Source organism: Poeciliopsis prolifica, unplaced genomic scaffold, assembly GCF_027474105.1.
Source record: "Poeciliopsis prolifica strain line A6 unplaced genomic scaffold, Auburn_PproV2 SCAFFOLD007, whole genome shotgun sequence".
Lineage (NCBI taxonomy): Eukaryota > Metazoa > Chordata > Actinopteri > Cyprinodontiformes > Poeciliidae > Poeciliopsis > Poeciliopsis prolifica.
In genome coordinates this window covers 12,705,856-12,722,250 of record NW_026562382.1, presented here as the reverse complement: position 1 = coordinate 12,722,250, position 16,395 = coordinate 12,705,856, and the positions used below count along the sequence as shown (strand labels likewise).

The window sequence follows — 16,395 nt, the reverse complement described above, 5'->3', positions numbered from 1 at the left end:
CTTTCCATAAATAATTAAACGTAACAAAACAGGTGTTTTCAGCTATATACATTTAGAATTTATTTTTTTGCTAAATAGTATATCAAGCTTCATAAGTTACTGTTTATCAAACTATTGAAATGCCAACTTTCTAGCCAAATCACACAAAAATATCATGATTTCCATGAACCAGGAGGGAATGAGAATAGAAAGTCAACCTTGTGTGGAAGGTCTTAATTGTATTTTAAAGCAAAGCCAAAATGTCAAATTGTTTCACGAGTTTTACAAACTGCATAAATTCTGATTAAAACTCATTTGCATAGTTTATCAGTTAATTGTGCAAAAATCCAAACATGTCAAAAACAAAAGCTCGAATTTGTCACCATTTAAACTATTTCTAAGTGAAAAGTTAACAAATGCAGACTATGTTATATGTAAATTAAATATCTAAAGCATAATCATAAAAAAAAGGTTTTTAGCATAGAGTGAAAGAAGGCCAGTCTTCAAAAATGACACGAGTCTTGATGGAAAAGAAACGATTCCCTTTTTATTTGCTTCAATTTTGCTGAATTCTCACTCAGTTTGTACACAACAAAAGCCCATAAATTAACATGCCAGGTAGAACAACACTGGCCTGTACATTTAAAATTTAAAACAAGGGCACACGGCTTCAAATGTGTTTTTCCATTTTCATTGATTATTGATAAGCAAGAGGAAGAGTGTTGATCATCATCGTCATCTGCTTGGTTTCTTTAGTGTGGAGTTGAATGAGAAATTTGTCTGATAAATAGGAGTATGTTGTTTGTCGTGACCAAACATCGAATGTTCTCTGAAGTAAAAAAAAAAAAAAAGTATCTCCTGATAGGAACAGTGACTGTCTGGAGAATGACAGTGCCGAATAAATTGCAAAGATTTATACAAGTTTGACATTTTTAAGCTCCAAATCACACAATAAACTACCCAGCTGAGAAATAAGCAGATGGGCATCTTCCAAGTTTCACATTGTGCAGAAGGATAACTACCACAGAAACAGGTGAAAAGGTTTTCTGCCAACCCTTTTCACATCAGTACATTGCTAAGCTTACACTGCTGGTGTTCTGCTCTTTCAGTACTTGTACAAAATTTTCCCATGAAACTCCACATTAAAGAAAGCCATATATCATCTTAAGTATATGATATCTACAAGAAAGTCAAACAAATCTTTAGGGGAAACTCCTCATCTGTCCATGGAAATAAATGAACTGCTCAATATCGACCTGTGAAAGAAAGCAGCTGTTAGTTAAAACCCTTCAAGTTACAAACGAACAAGCCGACATTTTAAAACAACTCTGGGTAATATTTGGACTTACGAGGAGAATAAGACCGGGATCTTGACCGAGATCTGTACGCTCCTCTGTAGTATGGTGATGGAGATCTTCGTCTAAAATAATAATTAAAAACTATCTTACCAATAACATTCAGAGTTAAAACAAGAAACAGGACAAAGAGAACCAAGGTTCAATTCTTTAGTGACAATCAGTAAAACACAAACTGGGAGTGTTACCTGTATGACCTGTAGTAGTCCCTGTCATCATAGCGATCATAGCCGCCTCTATCATATCCACGGTCATATCCGCGGTCGTAGTCGCGTGAATAGCGCCGGGGACCACCAGGACCGCCGCCACCGCCGCCGCCACTGATAAGAAACAGTCAGATGTAAAACTGTAATGCACACAAGTAACATAATCCTGTTTAATTTTAAAACAAGAGGTTTTTTATGATCAGCATCTCACCAGGAGCTTCATTACAGGCAGCCAGGCATATCAGAGCTTACATTTCAAAACACCTACAAAGCTTCATGAAACAATTTCCAACTTTTTCACATCACGACTAACAACTTAAATGCATTTTTCTGGGAGGGGATTTAATGCGGTAGGTCCAAAAAAAATTGTTATGCATAATTTTGAAGTGGACTGATTTGATTCTTAAACTCTACTTTCAAACATGAAACTGTTCATACACACATTCAGCCCCCAGAGATAATACTATATATAATAGCCTTTCACTGCAATTACGGCTGCATACTCGTTTTTGGAGTGTGGCTCTGCTAGCTATATAAATGCAAAGGAAAGATTTTAATCCTTTCCTTTGCATGTGATCTGAACCATTTTTATATCTGTTTTGAGCTTGGCTCCACCATCTGACGAGGAGTGTTATTGTTGAAGACAGTAACCAACAAAACCACTCCACAGTCAGGCACCAGTTTTAATCTTACAAATAAATTCACAAAGAAATGTTTGCCAATTAGAGATTTTAAATTGAAAACAAAAAACAATAATGTAAAGGGGGGTAATAACCAGCTTTTTAAAGCACAGGAGTTATTCCCACACTGTCAATTTGGTGTAGCTGACGTACTATGTTGGACGTCCCATGTAGATTCCCGGGGTCGGGGTGTGAGGTCTTTTTGTGATTGAGAAATCCACCCGAATTCTACGACCGTCCAACTCCATGCCATTCGCTCGGTCCTTTGCCTGATGGCAAACAAAGTGTGTTTTAATATAAAATCCCAAGCAGGGTTTCTATTTAGACTTTTTTTAAAATAATAATTGTTTAGATAAAATGTTCTACCTCTTTAGCATCAGCTGTGTTCTCAAAGTAAACAAAAGCAAAGCCCCTGGAGCGCCTGGACTGCTGGTCATACACGATGCAAACATCTGCCAGTGGCCCGTATTTAGAGAAGACGTCCCTCAGATCCCTCTCTGTGGTGTACAGGCTCAGGCCAAACACTCCCAGGCAAGCATTTGGATCTGGATTAGCCTGTAGTTTTAGGAAAATTAAAGGTAAACATTTGACTATACAGAAATTAATTACACAAAAATATGCATATTTATTTCCAGGCTGGTAATGTTAGATCAAAACATGGAAAAAAAGAAACATGGGTTACTCACAATGGATAGCATCATTATAATTACCAATTATGTTGCTATTTGTTTTTTCTTATATTGTGCTACTCCATAAATATAATGAATGAATACATGTGCCAGAACAACACACCCGATTGCCGATGTGCCTGCGGCGATTAGACATGGGGGAATGACTGAGGCTCCTGCGTCGGCGCTCTCCGCTGTAGGAGCGGCTGCGGGACCGGCGCCGGCCGGACCTGGAGCGCGACCGGGAATGGCTGTAGTGCTTATGAGAGCCATGGTTAGAATGGGAGCTGAAACGGCAGAGACAAACTTTTAACATTTATCCAAAACACTGCTTGAAGGATCTGATTTCTGTGCCACTATTTGCTCTTAAAAAAAAAAAAAAACTCACCCTGATCTGGACCTGGAGCGGGACCAGGACTTAGAACGGGAATGGTGGGATCCATCTTTTGAATGAGCTGGAGAGCGGCTCGCCGACTTCCCCGGGGCACGGGGACTCGCGCTCCTGGAAGCGGAGCGAGACTCCTGAACGAACCACACACACACACACACAAGCACGTTATCACAGAAGAAGTGATAAATATGAATGAATGTGCTACAACAACTCTGTCGTTGAGATTTAAAACTATCCTGGAAAATTTGAAGGAAAAAATAAATACACAAGATGTAGAAATTGGCAATTATGAATGCAGGTTAAAGCAATTTTATCTAACCAGTGGAAGTATGGTATCACTAGGATTACATCAGCAAATATAATTAGGTAATTAAGATTACAAAAATAAAATAGCAATAACATAAATTAAAGTGTGATGTATTCAATAACAATGACATGCACGCATTGGATAAATAGACCAGAAAATTACTTAGCGCAGCGACCTTATCCAGATTACTTCCTTAACTTCATTTCTGTAACTTCATTACTTCACATTATTCTTCTTTCTTCAATTTTCTTACATCTTCTGACTTCCCCTTCTCACACACTGCTCAAAGTTCTTCCCTCCTCATGTTTAGCATGCATTCAACAATTCAGCTTCACACATCTGAGCTTCATATTACTGAAAATAAAGTGGACATGAGACTTCTTCTGCATTTTCTTCGTCGAACCTTAACCTTAATGGAAAAGAAAAGGATGAAGAATTTATGACTACAATTAAAACGGCACGCTCATTCAAATTTTCATCAGGATTAAGTTTACAAATGCTCAGTGTTAGTTCAATTCGTTTCACTTTCAGTGGTTCCACATGCACTACTGTGTCTTAATAAGATTGCAATAAAAGGGAAGATGCAATAGTTCTGTAAATTGTTGCTCAATGAGCATTGGAGCCAATTGGTCAACCCTGTTTTGTTTTTTCCCTGGTGGAAACCCAGGGATTTTGAACACAAAAAGGAAATTGCACACAGTACATCTATTTGTTCCTAATTTTAAACACACTTTTCCTTTTTACTTACAAAAAATATAAGCAGTCTTGTTCAAATAGTTCCCGTTAAATTGCATTCCTATCATAGTGAATATAAAACCACTGTAAATGAAAAGGGCATAATCAGAATTAAACCCACCCCATTGTCTCCCCTTATACCCAAAAATAAAGTAAATCTAGGTTAACAAAAACAACATCAAGTCAAAGTTACAGCTCATTTGTATTCACCTTTATCAAAAAAAGCAGCGACCACGCTGTAAATGCCGATGTGTCATTATCTTTACTGAAAAACCAGATCTGCCCTACCCTTTGGCATACTGTTAACTGGTTAAGCAGGCGTTCAACGAGTCACAAGATGATTGAAGATAAATATTTGAGGTGTTCCCAAGTTAGGACATTGCTTGCTAAATCAAAGTCAAGTTCATACTTCAGCAGAAGGAAAGATGAACAAGCTACAATGCTGTTCCTGAAGTTTGCGTCTGATTGGAAACTCACGCTTTATTCTATGAAAAAAGGGCTTTTTAATGATATTGTTTCATAGGCAGGTGTTTCATAAACATTCAGTTTCTAAAAAAATAAAAGCTTTTATAGGATTAAAACCAACTGGTAATGGCTGATAATAGGATCACCTCAAACACTGCTCAATCCCAGATAAACCTAAAGACATGTGTATGGGTTAATGACAGACTCAAAAACATGTTTGTACAAAAAGAAGCGTCGTTGTACATTTTCCACAATTAAGATATGTCACAAATTGCATTTCTTAATATGCATAAAATGATCCAGCTTCAAATTTGAAAGATATTTGTATTTTAGATTTCAAACCAAAGCGGAACAAAGACTGCATTCGTCGAATTTTGTGAAATAGCCCTTTTAAAGAATCTGCAGCTGTGAATCGGACACCAACTTCAGCATCGTGCTCCATTGTCTACTCAGCCGAGCAATTCATTGAAGCGCCTGCTTAAAACAGCGAATATCACGACCTGCATGACGGGGTGAAATGAATGAAGAATCTTGAGGCCGTTTGATTTAAAGCAGCAAATTATTTTTATTCTTCCGTGTCGACTTAATGGCGCGGGTTAGGCGCGCCAAAAAAAAAAAAACACAAGGAAGGAAACCCCATGCTGCTGTTCAGCCAACATGACTAAATAAAGTGCATATTTCAAATAAGTATAAAACCCACCCAAAAATGAGCCAAACGAAACGCATATAACTTAATGAACGATGTCATTTCGTGAGGGACAAAACGGCGTCACCTCGACGTTCTAGAATATTCCATCAAAGGACATGGAAAATGAAATTTCTATGCTTAAAATATTTACATTTACAAGACTTTGGTTTGCCTAACTTGCAACGTCTCCGTCTTCTTGTTGTTTCAAGCGTTAATTTAACGAAAGGTTGCTAAATCGAAAGGAGATAAAATTAACAATAAAGATAGGCTTCGATTTGTAAGTTCCTATTTATGAATTCACAAGACAGCCATCTTCATGTAAAAGAAAATCTCAGTGCATGTTTAAATGTATAAACGGTTCACATGTGTCGTATGTCGTATAAATATTTTTAAATCAATTCGAGGTGCTAAAAGATAAAAGCGGTCATTTTAATACTCTACAACCTTCTGTAGCCCAGAAATTTAATACACGATAAATAATCTTAAACTTCATGAGTGGGACTTTTATCGTTTTAGCACCGGATCTAATTTAACGTGTTGCTAAAAATATATATGTTGTAACCGAGCTGGTGGCTAATCACTGGCTACGAATCGGAAGCCAGCTTCTTCACCGTCAGCTTTAAGGCCTAGTTAACACCGAAATGCTAGCATTAGCCAGGCAGCTAAAGTTAGCGACATACGTTTTTTACAGCAAGTTATTATACACAGTCTATCTATGAGAATCACATCAGCGTCTTTAATGCGTTAGAGAAATACGCATATAAGGCTACAACTGAAATTTTAAGCCACCAAGGTGAGCATTTGGTCTGTGGTGTCAGTTGATAAATAACAAAAACCGTTAATATGACAGTTTTCTCATCAAATGGCTTTTTTGTTGCTGTTCATGCACCACAGGAAATAAAAAAACAAAATTGCATCAGAGTTCATACGTACCCGGCCTTTATCATTGTCGCTCATTTTTAGGGCTAGAGAATAAGCTACACGGGGAAATAAGTCTACCTGATACTAATATGCGAGGCTAACGACTGTGGTGGTGTGTGTGTACGCGCGTGTGTGTGTGTGGTAATATAAAACTGTAGTTCCTCCCTTCCTCGACTGTTCTCACAACCACGTGACCTAACAACGTAGAAACGTACGTCATTTGATAAAGTTGAAATATATTCATTGGAGAGCTTTTTTTTCATTTTTAAAACATATTGCACATTTTAAACAGGAGTGCAACAAATTTGACAATTACTGGTGAATTCTATTTAATTTATTTTTATAATTAAAAATTTTTTTTTTATCTCCAGTTCAGGTAGTCATCATTTTGCGGGAACACGTGTGAGGCGCTCGATGTTTTCAGTGCTGTCAGTCAAGGTCATGTTATTACTGCTGTGATGTCGCCTTGTTTATAAGAGGATCAGCTTTATTAACCCATCTCTGATAAGTACACAAATTGTGAAACTGGCCACAAGATTTTCTGTTGCATTTTCTTTATTTAAGCGGACAGAATAGTGGGAATGACAGAAAGGATGATACAGGATTATTTCTAAGACACTTGAAACAATTATCTAGAAGCTTCAGCACTGAGTATGTTTATTTATGGCTGATCTTTTAGCAATTCAATGGCCTTGCACTAAAAAACAAAAAACACAATTGAAAAAAAATTAAACCTCTTAATAATAAAAGCACATCTACTGCAAAAATAATTTATCTAGAGTTCTGCATCGTTTACTCGAGAATATGTACTTCACACATACAGCAGGACAGTACTGTTGAGATATTGAAATTCATTACTCATTAGCACCTGTAAGTGAGAAAAAAACAATCAAGCAGATTAAAAGTTATTTTAAATTCCTTTTTTTTCCTTTTTTTTTGGATATGTATGTGTGTCATTTTACATACCACAGCTATAAAGAAGATTTATTTTATGCAGGTCAAGTGCACTTGGTCCATCTCGCTGGCCAATAGGAATGTAAGGGTCTGGTTTGGGGATGATTGTTGGTCCACCTTCTTCAGAGAAGGCATATCTGAAGCAGAGATTTAAGGTTACTCCAGCATTCATCAATGCAAAGAGTTCATTTTTAAATTGATTCTGAAAAGTATTTGTCCTTAATCAAATTTCTTCTGTTTTTGTCAGTTTTTTTTTAATCATTGTTAAATGTTTCAGATCATCAAATATCTTACTCATAAGATTACTTCAGTAAATAAAATGTTTAGTTATTGTATAATAAGTTAGTTCATTAGGGACACGTGCTATGGAAACATATGGACCCACATGAAAAAAACAATTCTCTAAACTTTAACACTTTATATTGCTTTTGCTAGTAACAATTGCCATCAGAAATTTTGCTGGTGGCAATGAGTGTTTTACATCGCTCCTTAGGAATTTTGGCCCACTCTTCTTTGCAGAATAGTTTTAATTCTTCCACCTTACAGGATTTTTTAGCATGAACTGCAATGCTATGGTATCTCAACTGCATCCCAGTCTGGATTTTGATGAGGGCACTTCAAAACCGTAATTCTAGTTTGGTCTTTAGCCATTCACATTTGGACTTATTTTCATACTTTGCATCAATATCCTGCTGCAACATCATAAACCTGATGGCTGGACTGCATGGTTTAATTAGTTACAATAACTCGTCCATTTACTGAAGTGGAAAAGCTGACTCTGATCACCTCGTATAATAATTTCATCACAAATGCAACTGGACACATCATAATCTGAAAAGTTTAACTTTTTTCTCATCAGTCTCTACAATATTCTAAAAAAAAAGAATTAATGCATGAATCAACAATTACTTTTTCACACGAGGCCAGGCTGGTTTGGATTATTCAAGTAATATTTTAAAGATCCCCTTTTGCATATACTTACTCATCTTTATTTTATATTAAATTTGTTTTAATATAAAACAAATTCGCTTTTTACATAAATGACGTATAAAGCAAACACAGAAGGCACATTTTGCCTTAAGCAGCATCTCACCGTCCATAATGCATGACAGAACTGTAGTCGTATGGGCTGTTCAGATTGTTCGTCGCCTGTTTCCTGAAGTTGTGTATTTGTTCTGTCACACGGAAAAAGGGACATTAGTCTTATTTAGTTCAAATGTATTGGGACGCAGCCAATCATCCAAACCTGGCAAGATGTTCTTCCACACAATGGTGACATAGTGGTCTCGGTCAGAGCGGGATTGCTCATGCACAAAGCCGAGGGCGTGCATGAATTCGTGAGCAGCAATCCCTGACCACATGCATCCAGGAGTCTGCAGTGACAGGGTCTGGCTTCCCCCAGTCTGCCCCAGAAACGACCAGCAACTGGGGGAGCACAGAGTAAACCTTAAAGTGCTTCCTCACACAAAGCAGAGTTACATGAAGTAAGGAGTCCGTCTCACCCGTATCTAGGCTGGATGTCGAGGAAGCTGGCCTCATGAGTGCGAGGAATAAATTTGATGCAGGTTCCAGAGGAAATTTCTTGCATTCCTGTTTCTATCGTAATTCTGTCCATATCATCTACAGATAAAAAAAAAAGACTATTTAATTCAAATAGACCAAAGTGTGTCGATCTGTAAACCTCTTTAAAATGGATTCCTACCGTATACAGGAGAGAGGAGGTAGGGAACGTAAACAAATCCATCAATTGATTTAGGCCACAGACAGGCATTCCCAGGGCAGTTTATGGCACTGCGCACGTATGAATACGCAATATCTCCTTCTCTGAATGACATTCCTCTGGGCGCTCGCAGCCCTGAAGTGCCACATTTAACAAAACTTACAAAGAGTGAATCGACATAGTTTATTTCAATTTACATTGCACTTACTGCTGTTGACTTCTAGGATCTGATCCATTGCAGTCATTTCTTCTCGTTCGATGAGTTCATCTTAACACAAAAACATAGTAATTCTTGTCGGTTTTGTAAATATTTGTGTTTCAAATGTTAAATATCACTGCATGTAAGTGTGCATCTCAGTAAACTAGAATATCATTAAAAGGTAATTAAATTAAAAAAGTGGAATTAGTTTTATTGAAAAATTTTAAATGTTTTTCCCATTAACTTTTACAACTAGGGCTTATGAATCAATGGATATTAAAGAACCCAGAATTTTGTTTCTTAAAAATTTGGAATATTACATTTGACCAGGCAAATGATTTTTAATATAGATAGGCTATTTTGTGCGATATTAGAGACTATAGCTAGGAAAAACTGCCAACTAGACAGTTTCCCAGAATACAGTTACTAACACCCTGCAGAAGGAGTGTAGGCCACAAAAGACCTTTGCTGAAGAAACTGGTTGTTCACAGTGTGCTGCATGACAACATATTAATGGAAAGTTAGTTAAAGGAAAAAGTATCATAAAAAACCTATGCTGATTTAATTTTCCAACAAGACTTAAAAGCTGCAGGCCACCATTACAGCAATTAACAGAGTCACAAACAATTGCCTCCAAAAAAAAGTTGCACTAACGCAGATTAATCATGGCAAAAGGAGCCTCAACCGAGGAGGACATAGTTTTATTTGTAGGGCACTGTCTAGTTCTTTATTGATCTAATATGATGTTTAAATAAACAAAAATAAACACTTGAAATATGCCACTCTGCATGGAATGACTCTATATGAGTTTCACTTCTTGAATTGATCATGTTCATACTGAGATGCAGCTGTATGTAAATACCTTCTTCAAAGAGCTCTCCAGAGTATTTCCTCTTCAGTCTCAGTTTGCCCTCATGTACGCCAGTGGAATTCTGTCAGTAATGTTGTGAATAGATGTATAATATGAGCGATAAATTATTTAACTGTAGAGTACAATAAATCTACTTCTCTATATAAAAGCATTTTCTCTTGGTACTGACCTTAACGGGGACCATATCCACCGGGATGAGCACGCCAAACAAGATGCCGAGAAGCACAACTCTAGAAGCCATATTTGCTTTTTCAGGTTTCCCCAGTTTCAGATCACTGCTCAGCAAAGTCCCACCTTCAATGGATCTATATACCCACTTCTCCTCCACTGCTCTGTACTGATTGGGCTCCACTCCTGTGATGAGAGTGTGGGCTGAGACCTCTCATCATCCAGCGGGTGTAATTTACTCAAGTCCACTACTGATCCGCAACAGGTGGTCCCGCTGCTGGCCTTCATTATTCAGCACTTTCTGAAATGAGACACTTAGAGGTGTTTTGCTATCAAAGCAGTTGCTTTCAGAGGAATAAATCTCCACCCAGTCCCGCAAGACCAGCAATTTGAGTCTGACTGTAATGGTAACCAGTGATTTAGTGATATACTATCAGATGATAACGACAGCTCAGGTAAACATATATCAACAGGAATAAATCCCTCCCCAAACATCGTTCCTATTTTTATTAAGGGGCAATTTTGAGGGGTAAACACTTAAAGGGCGAGTGGTGTGCGGTAACAGTGAAATCTGCCACTTATGGTTATCATATCACAAAAATGGTAGGAAAATAAGGCCAGGAAGAATTATTTTAATATAAACCAGATTGGCTTTCTATTTGCCAGTATTTCTATTTGATTTCTATAATCAAATGAACTGCAACTTTTTCTTTATTTAATATCATCACCCAAAATCTTCACCCACCTCAACATATTGCAATAAAAATGATGCAATTAGTTTTTTTTATTCTTTAACATCTTTATTGCAGGAAGTGAACAGGGATATTATGTGACTACTTAAAACAAGGCAATAACTTTCCTTTCATCTTTCACTGTACAAAGATATAAGTCAATTCTGTCTACTAAAACATTAAATATAAAGTTACATGTCTCACTCAAAAAAAAATACAAGTTCAGCTACACAGAACAAGGCCTAAAATATTATGAGATTGTATGAAGATGTTTCAGCAGCAATTTATCACATCTGCTTTCAGAGGATTCCTGCTTCACCTTGTCTTGGTTCGGTTTCTAATCATCATTCACGGCTGCAGAAAGAGACAAAATGAAGCAGTATTTAGCTTATTTACCAATTGATATAGTAGCTCTGAAATATATGCTGTTAAATGTTTTTTCTGTACGAACCGCATTGATAAAGCCTGTTGATTTTCAGCTTGTCAACATGACTTAGAGATGACGCCTGGCCGAGCTTAACGTTCCTGCCGTTCTTTGGGACGATGGTTGGTTCTCCAGCCATTGAATAGGCATACCTTAACATAGAAATATGCAAATGCTGATAACAGAGAACAGTACCAGGTAAGACATTTCTCACATGGGCTTTGCTTCAGGTGTGATGTGTTCAAAGTGACAGCGCAAGCCGTTGTCTTGAATTTGTTTGTGTGTGGAAGCACTGTTTCTACCTGCAGTCTAACATTTATGTATCTATCCCCAATTCTGCAACGTGCTTTGCTTCTGTACCACATATATTCCTTCCACTAAACTTTCCATTTACATCTTTAAAATGTTTGCTGTAAGCTGTCAGAGACAAGAACATTTTAGTGATTAGAAGCATTGTTTTTGGTCTTACATTACATTTTTCTGAGAACCTGAATGTGTGATTATTCTATTTATTTTATGAGTTTCACATTTTAAATTTACTGAATTTCATAAATTTATAAAATAAAAAATATTTTTATGTTTTCTAATTCACTGAGATTCACCTCAAGATTAGAATTAAATGCAGTTTTACACATAAAAAATAAGACTTACATCCCAAAGTGCATAATTGAGCCAAAGTCATATGGCAGGTCCAGATTTTCTGTTTTAAACTTCTCAAAGTTTCTTAGCCGATCTGTTGGAGAAAAAAATGCATTGCGTTTTTTCATTTATTGTATTTGCTTGATGTGTGTGTTAAAGGTCACCAGTGTGTTTTGATATTACCTCTCCAAATGTTCGGCCACATGATGGTGACGTAGTTGTCACGGTCAATGCGGGACTGCTCATGCACGAAGCCTAGGGAATGCATGAACTCATGGGAAATCACTCCAATATGCATGCAGTCGGGATTCTGGAGTGACAGGATCTGTTTTCCTCCACGAGAGCCAAGGTAGGACCAACATCTTCATTTACAAATAAAAACATAGAAAAACAACACTCTTTGATGTATATGTGATGTATATGTTTTGCGAAAAAATTTCTATTTTATTAAAATAATTGTATGTTGTGATATATGGATTTTCTGGTCATAACTCACCCTGACTTTGGCTGGATGTCGATGTAGTCTCTTTGGTGAGTTCGTGGAACAAAACGGATGCAAGTGCTGTCTTCTATGTTGTCCATTCCCTCCTTTATCAGCTTTGTCTCGACGTCAGCTGTTTATTTATTTAAAGGATGTACACAGGAGTAAGAAATATTACTGAAGAATATTCTGTAAAAACGTTCTACAGTGTTGGTGGGTTTACCAAACCCTTAACTTACAGTAATCAGGTGAGAGTGTGTAGGCAACATAGACGTGTCCATCCACAGATTTGGACCAGAGGCAGCTCCGGGCGAAGCAGATCTTTGAGCGCCTTCCAGTGGACACAGCGATATCTCCCTCTCTGAGGGTGGTGGAACCGTCAATGACGTGGGAAGCTGAAGTAGAAATGATTCATGACAAAATAAGAAATAGTCAAAATTTCAAAATATGTTAAAAAATCTCTCAATAATTATAAAATACTAACCATGAAACTCATTGGCTTTAATTATTTTATCCATTGCAGTGCCCTCTTGTTTTCCTTCAGGCTCTAGAAAAGAAGAGTTAGTCAGCATAGGTTCTGCCATCATTTCAACTATATTCACAATGTTTTGTTTTTTTTATTAAACAAAAATTACCTTTGAAACCAACAGGTACCCATTTGGGACTGAGTAAAAATTTCTGCAAGAAAAAAAAAGAAGAACCGAGCAGTAAGCAGATTTCTACATGTAAAACTTCCACTCTTTCTTCCATTCCTCTGCATGTTTACCTGAGCATTCACAGCCGAGAGACAAGCTGAGAGCGCACACAGCAGGATAATCTGCCCCATCTTTTCCTGACAGATCCTTCTTCAGTGTTGCCATTTGACCTGCACTAACACCCAGTTTTATAGGCCGCTGTCCAGAGATAATACCCATGATTATCCCAGGTAAATTACTGGGCTGCTGTTATTTGTTTGTCAGTGAGTTTAATCCCCTAATTAGTTTGACTTTTTTTTTCAAAAACAACATCTTCAACAGGAGCATAATGTGAGGTCCTACAGTTTAATAACAGCTCGACTGCAATTTAAATTAAACGGTCTAATGTTTGGCACTGGATCAGTACAATTTTAGGATTTAGATGGTGTGCATGTTCACCAGGACTACTGTTTTCCATTTTACTAAAACTAAGCTTACTCATAGTTCACATGCTATGTTATGCTGCTGATTTCACATTCTAACATATTCTTATCCACACGCTTGAATGCCTCTGAAACCAAATCTTTCTGCAGTAATAAGTATGCTTTCATACAACCAGGATTACTGTGTATATAGACTCCTATGCATACAAAATATAATTCCTGATTAGAGTTTGGGTTCATCTGTATATGTGGAGATTAGGACAATGTTGTTGTATTTTGCTACTTTCACAAAATCACAAAAATCACAAAAATTTGCTGTAAAACCATTTTTGTTCAGCATTTGAGAAACTGTTGCTTTTTAATTCAGTGTCGCATTACAAAACTTAAGCATGTTTTCTTAGAATTGTGTGCAACAAATCAACACAAGTGGGGCGTAATTGCGAGATGTAAAAATCAAAGAATGGTTTTCAATTTGTTTTGACGAATAAGAGTTTGTAAAATCACCTATTTCTGCCGTTAGACCTGCAAATAATTTTCTCCCTTTTTTTGTTAATTCTTCTTTGCAGAATAACTTTACCTTGCTCATTAAAATTTATGAAAAGATACCATGCCTATTTTAATAAAATTCTGTTTAAATTATTTACCCCATGCTTTTCTTATAACTTTTAATGTAACTTTTTGCTCATTCTAGAGTTGATTTCTTTGAAATAGTAGGTTTGTTTGTCTCAATAAATCCAAAGTGATACATTTTGCACCCTAAAGAACAAGAATTTCAGCTCAACATTATGAATGACAAATAGTGAATATTAGCACAGCCTAAAGGATGGGTATCACAAAGACAATAAGAATTAGTTCTCAAATTGCCACTTGAATTAGGTATTTAATTAGAAAATATTTGAGAATTGTTTCAAATCAATCATTAAAAATCATTTAAAACAATGATTTAAGTTTGATATGCATTTAATAAATAAAGGGAATACTTTATTTCAGAGAAAATTGGTAAATTTGTCTTCTAGCTGACTGGCTGATGCATTTCTAATCAGTTTGAACCAAATTGCATTTCAGCAATTTCACTTTTTTTTAAAACTGATTAATTTACTTTTTGCAATTTGTATGAGATGTTAAGTAATTTGTACATATTTGTTTTTATGCAGTTTTTCAAATTCAGATTTGCATTCTCATTCAGGTTATACTGTCTGTGTGTCATTTATTTGCATTTTATTGTTTGAAACGCGGTGAAACTACAGTCACAACGAGGAAAGGCGTGATTTCAACAGCTGTTTAAAGCAAAAATTGGACACAGCTGCAACCAATTTTGGAAGCAAACAGAAAAAAATGAGCGCCCGAACAGGGACTTGAACCCTGGACCCTCAGATTAAAAGTCTGATGCTCTACCGACTGAGCTATCCGGGCTCTACATTCCGGAGGCGGAAGCATCCTTCATAACGCAGAACCATACGTCACGTGTCGACAGACGTTTTACTGTTGTGAAATAACACCTCGACAATAATGACAGCATTTTCTGACCTTACATTTTTCCAAGAGAAAAGCACATCTGTAAGTCGACTTGGTATAGAATTCAACGTTGATAAGGCGTTCAACACGAAAATTGTTTGAGGGAAAAAAAAACAATTTTTTTTTTCTTGTAGAAACAAATTAAGGACCTGGAGCGTGCTATCAATGAAACCACTCAGAAACTGGAGGATTTAACATATTCTTATCCACACGCAGGAAAGACTGCGTGTTGAGGAGGAGACCGCTCGCTGGTATTGACTTTGTGCACCGCGACATTCGCGTTTAAATTCATCTTCTTAAAAGTATTCATACAGACAGCTGCCTTGATGATGTCATTGCTAAAGGTTGCATGCCAGACGTCCATGAACAATACGTCAGCTTATCACCCATATTGTTGGTGGCAAGTTAATGGAAAGAAATAAAACTATGGTTTGAATCGGCAGCTTTCGTTTCTATCCAGCTAGTTGTTTTTAAAAGACAATTTTTTTTTATTGCATGGGACATAAGACAGAAAAAGTTCATCTGAAACACAATGCACTTCAAATTCAGTTCAAATTCAAAAATGCGTTACTGAAATTAAATGTTGTCGTAACTTGTATTAATTCAAAATTCTCCAGAGTTCTTGTGATGCTATGGGAAAGAAAACCCCCTTAAGACAGTCTCAGGAAGAGGATGGTCAGGGTCACAAAATGTATGAACTCTGGATGTGATCCCTAGGCACAAAAATGCTCTGGCATTTCTATGGTATCAGTATATTTTAGTAGAGTTGTAATTTTACTTTTTTTTATCAATAGAACAATTTTGTTTTCCTTGTGCTTTTTTTCCACCCCCGACACTATTTTTTGCTTGCTCTTTGGCTGGCCGACTGTAACAAAATCTACCTACTAAAGTGATCGCTACATTATGAGGTGACCTTAAAATCCACAAAAGTGGGATAAGATCAGTAAAACGCAGTTGTTGAAACAGAGCAGGGTCCTGATTTCCTGGCTTCAAACATTTTCAGTCTTTGTCTGATTACTCATGCTCACTTGGGTTTTGTTCTCTGTTCTCATCTGCAGCAAGAAAGAAAATGAGCAGAGAAGGGAGTTGATGATGGAAAATGGTGCAATAGGTGTTGCACTGCAACAACTCGGCAAGCTGCTGTCAAAGGAAAAATATCTCTCAGAACATCTGGATCAACG

The 16,395-nt window shown here is 36.9% G+C and overlaps 3 protein-coding genes and 1 non-coding gene across 5 annotated transcripts; all 4 read right to left on the bottom strand.

The window, feature by feature from the left end:
• Positions 1-500: 500 nt before the first annotated feature.
• On the bottom strand, positions 501-6,535 carry tra2b (transformer 2 beta homolog). The gene is made up of 8 exons (XM_055032102.1): positions 6,408-6,535; positions 3,277-3,410; positions 3,013-3,175; positions 2,587-2,775; positions 2,374-2,489; positions 1,523-1,654; positions 1,329-1,399; positions 501-1,235 (listed from the first exon to the last, which is right to left on the bottom strand). The coding sequence occupies exons 1-8, from the start codon at positions 6,429-6,431 to the stop codon at positions 1,225-1,227; spliced, it is 840 nt and encodes a 279-aa protein (XP_054888077.1). The 5' UTR covers positions 6,432-6,535; the 3' UTR covers positions 501-1,224.
• A 412-nt stretch (positions 6,536-6,947) lies between these two features.
• hce2l1 (high choriolytic enzyme 2-like 1) lies at positions 6,948-10,595 on the bottom strand. Its single transcript, XM_055031997.1, is given in 10 exon segments — positions 6,948-7,263; positions 7,362-7,486; positions 8,443-8,524; positions 8,596-8,774; positions 8,852-8,969; positions 9,052-9,204; positions 9,278-9,337; positions 10,131-10,200; positions 10,309-10,433; positions 10,436-10,595. Coding segments are annotated over 10 exon segments (1,086 nt in total). The 3' UTR covers positions 6,948-7,249.
• A 497-nt stretch (positions 10,596-11,092) lies between these two features.
• LOC129361256 (hatching enzyme 1.2) lies at positions 11,093-13,425 on the bottom strand. Of its 2 annotated transcripts, XM_055031999.1 has the most exons (9): positions 13,349-13,425; positions 13,218-13,260; positions 13,067-13,129; positions 12,822-12,977; positions 12,598-12,715; positions 12,285-12,463; positions 12,114-12,195; positions 11,490-11,614; positions 11,093-11,392 (listed from the first exon to the last, which is right to left on the bottom strand). In XM_055031999.1, exons 1-9 carry the CDS (start codon positions 13,406-13,408, stop codon positions 11,376-11,378), a joined length of 843 nt encoding a protein of 280 aa, XP_054887974.1. In that variant the 5' UTR covers positions 13,409-13,425; the 3' UTR covers positions 11,093-11,375. The 2 variants fall into 2 exon arrangements, with proteins under 2 accessions (XP_054887974.1, XP_054887973.1); XM_055031998.1 differs by lacking the exon at positions 13,349-13,425 and having other exon boundaries at positions 13,218-13,332.
• Positions 13,426-15,039: 1,614 nt separating this feature from the next.
• Positions 15,040-15,112, bottom strand: trnak-uuu (transfer RNA lysine (anticodon UUU)). Its single transcript has one exon. It is a non-coding gene; the product is annotated as a tRNA-Lys (tRNA).
• Between the last annotated feature and the right edge of the window lie 1,283 nt (positions 15,113-16,395).

Coding starts and splice junctions, on each gene's coding strand:
- tra2b (XM_055032102.1), bottom strand. CDS start 6,431: ATGAGCGACAATGATAAAGGCCGG. Junction 3,411..6,407: donor GCGACAATGATAAAGGCCGG/GTACGTATGAAC, acceptor TGGTTCGTTCAG/GAGTCTCGCTCCGCTTCCAG. Junction 2,776..3,012: donor GCAGGCACATCGGCAATCGG/GTGTGTTGTTCT, acceptor CTAAAACTACAG/GCTAATCCAGATCCAAATGC.
- LOC129361256 (XM_055031998.1), bottom strand. CDS start 13,332: ATGGAAGAAAGAGTGGAAGTTTTACATGTAGAAATCTGCTTACTGCTC. Junction 12,978..13,066: donor TAAAGCCAATGAGTTTCATG/GTTAGTATTTTA, acceptor TTTCTACTTCAG/CTTCCCACGTCATTGACGGT. Junction 11,615..12,113: donor TCAATTATGCACTTTGGGAT/GTAAGTCTTATT, acceptor TTCTATGTTAAG/GTATGCCTATTCAATGGCTG.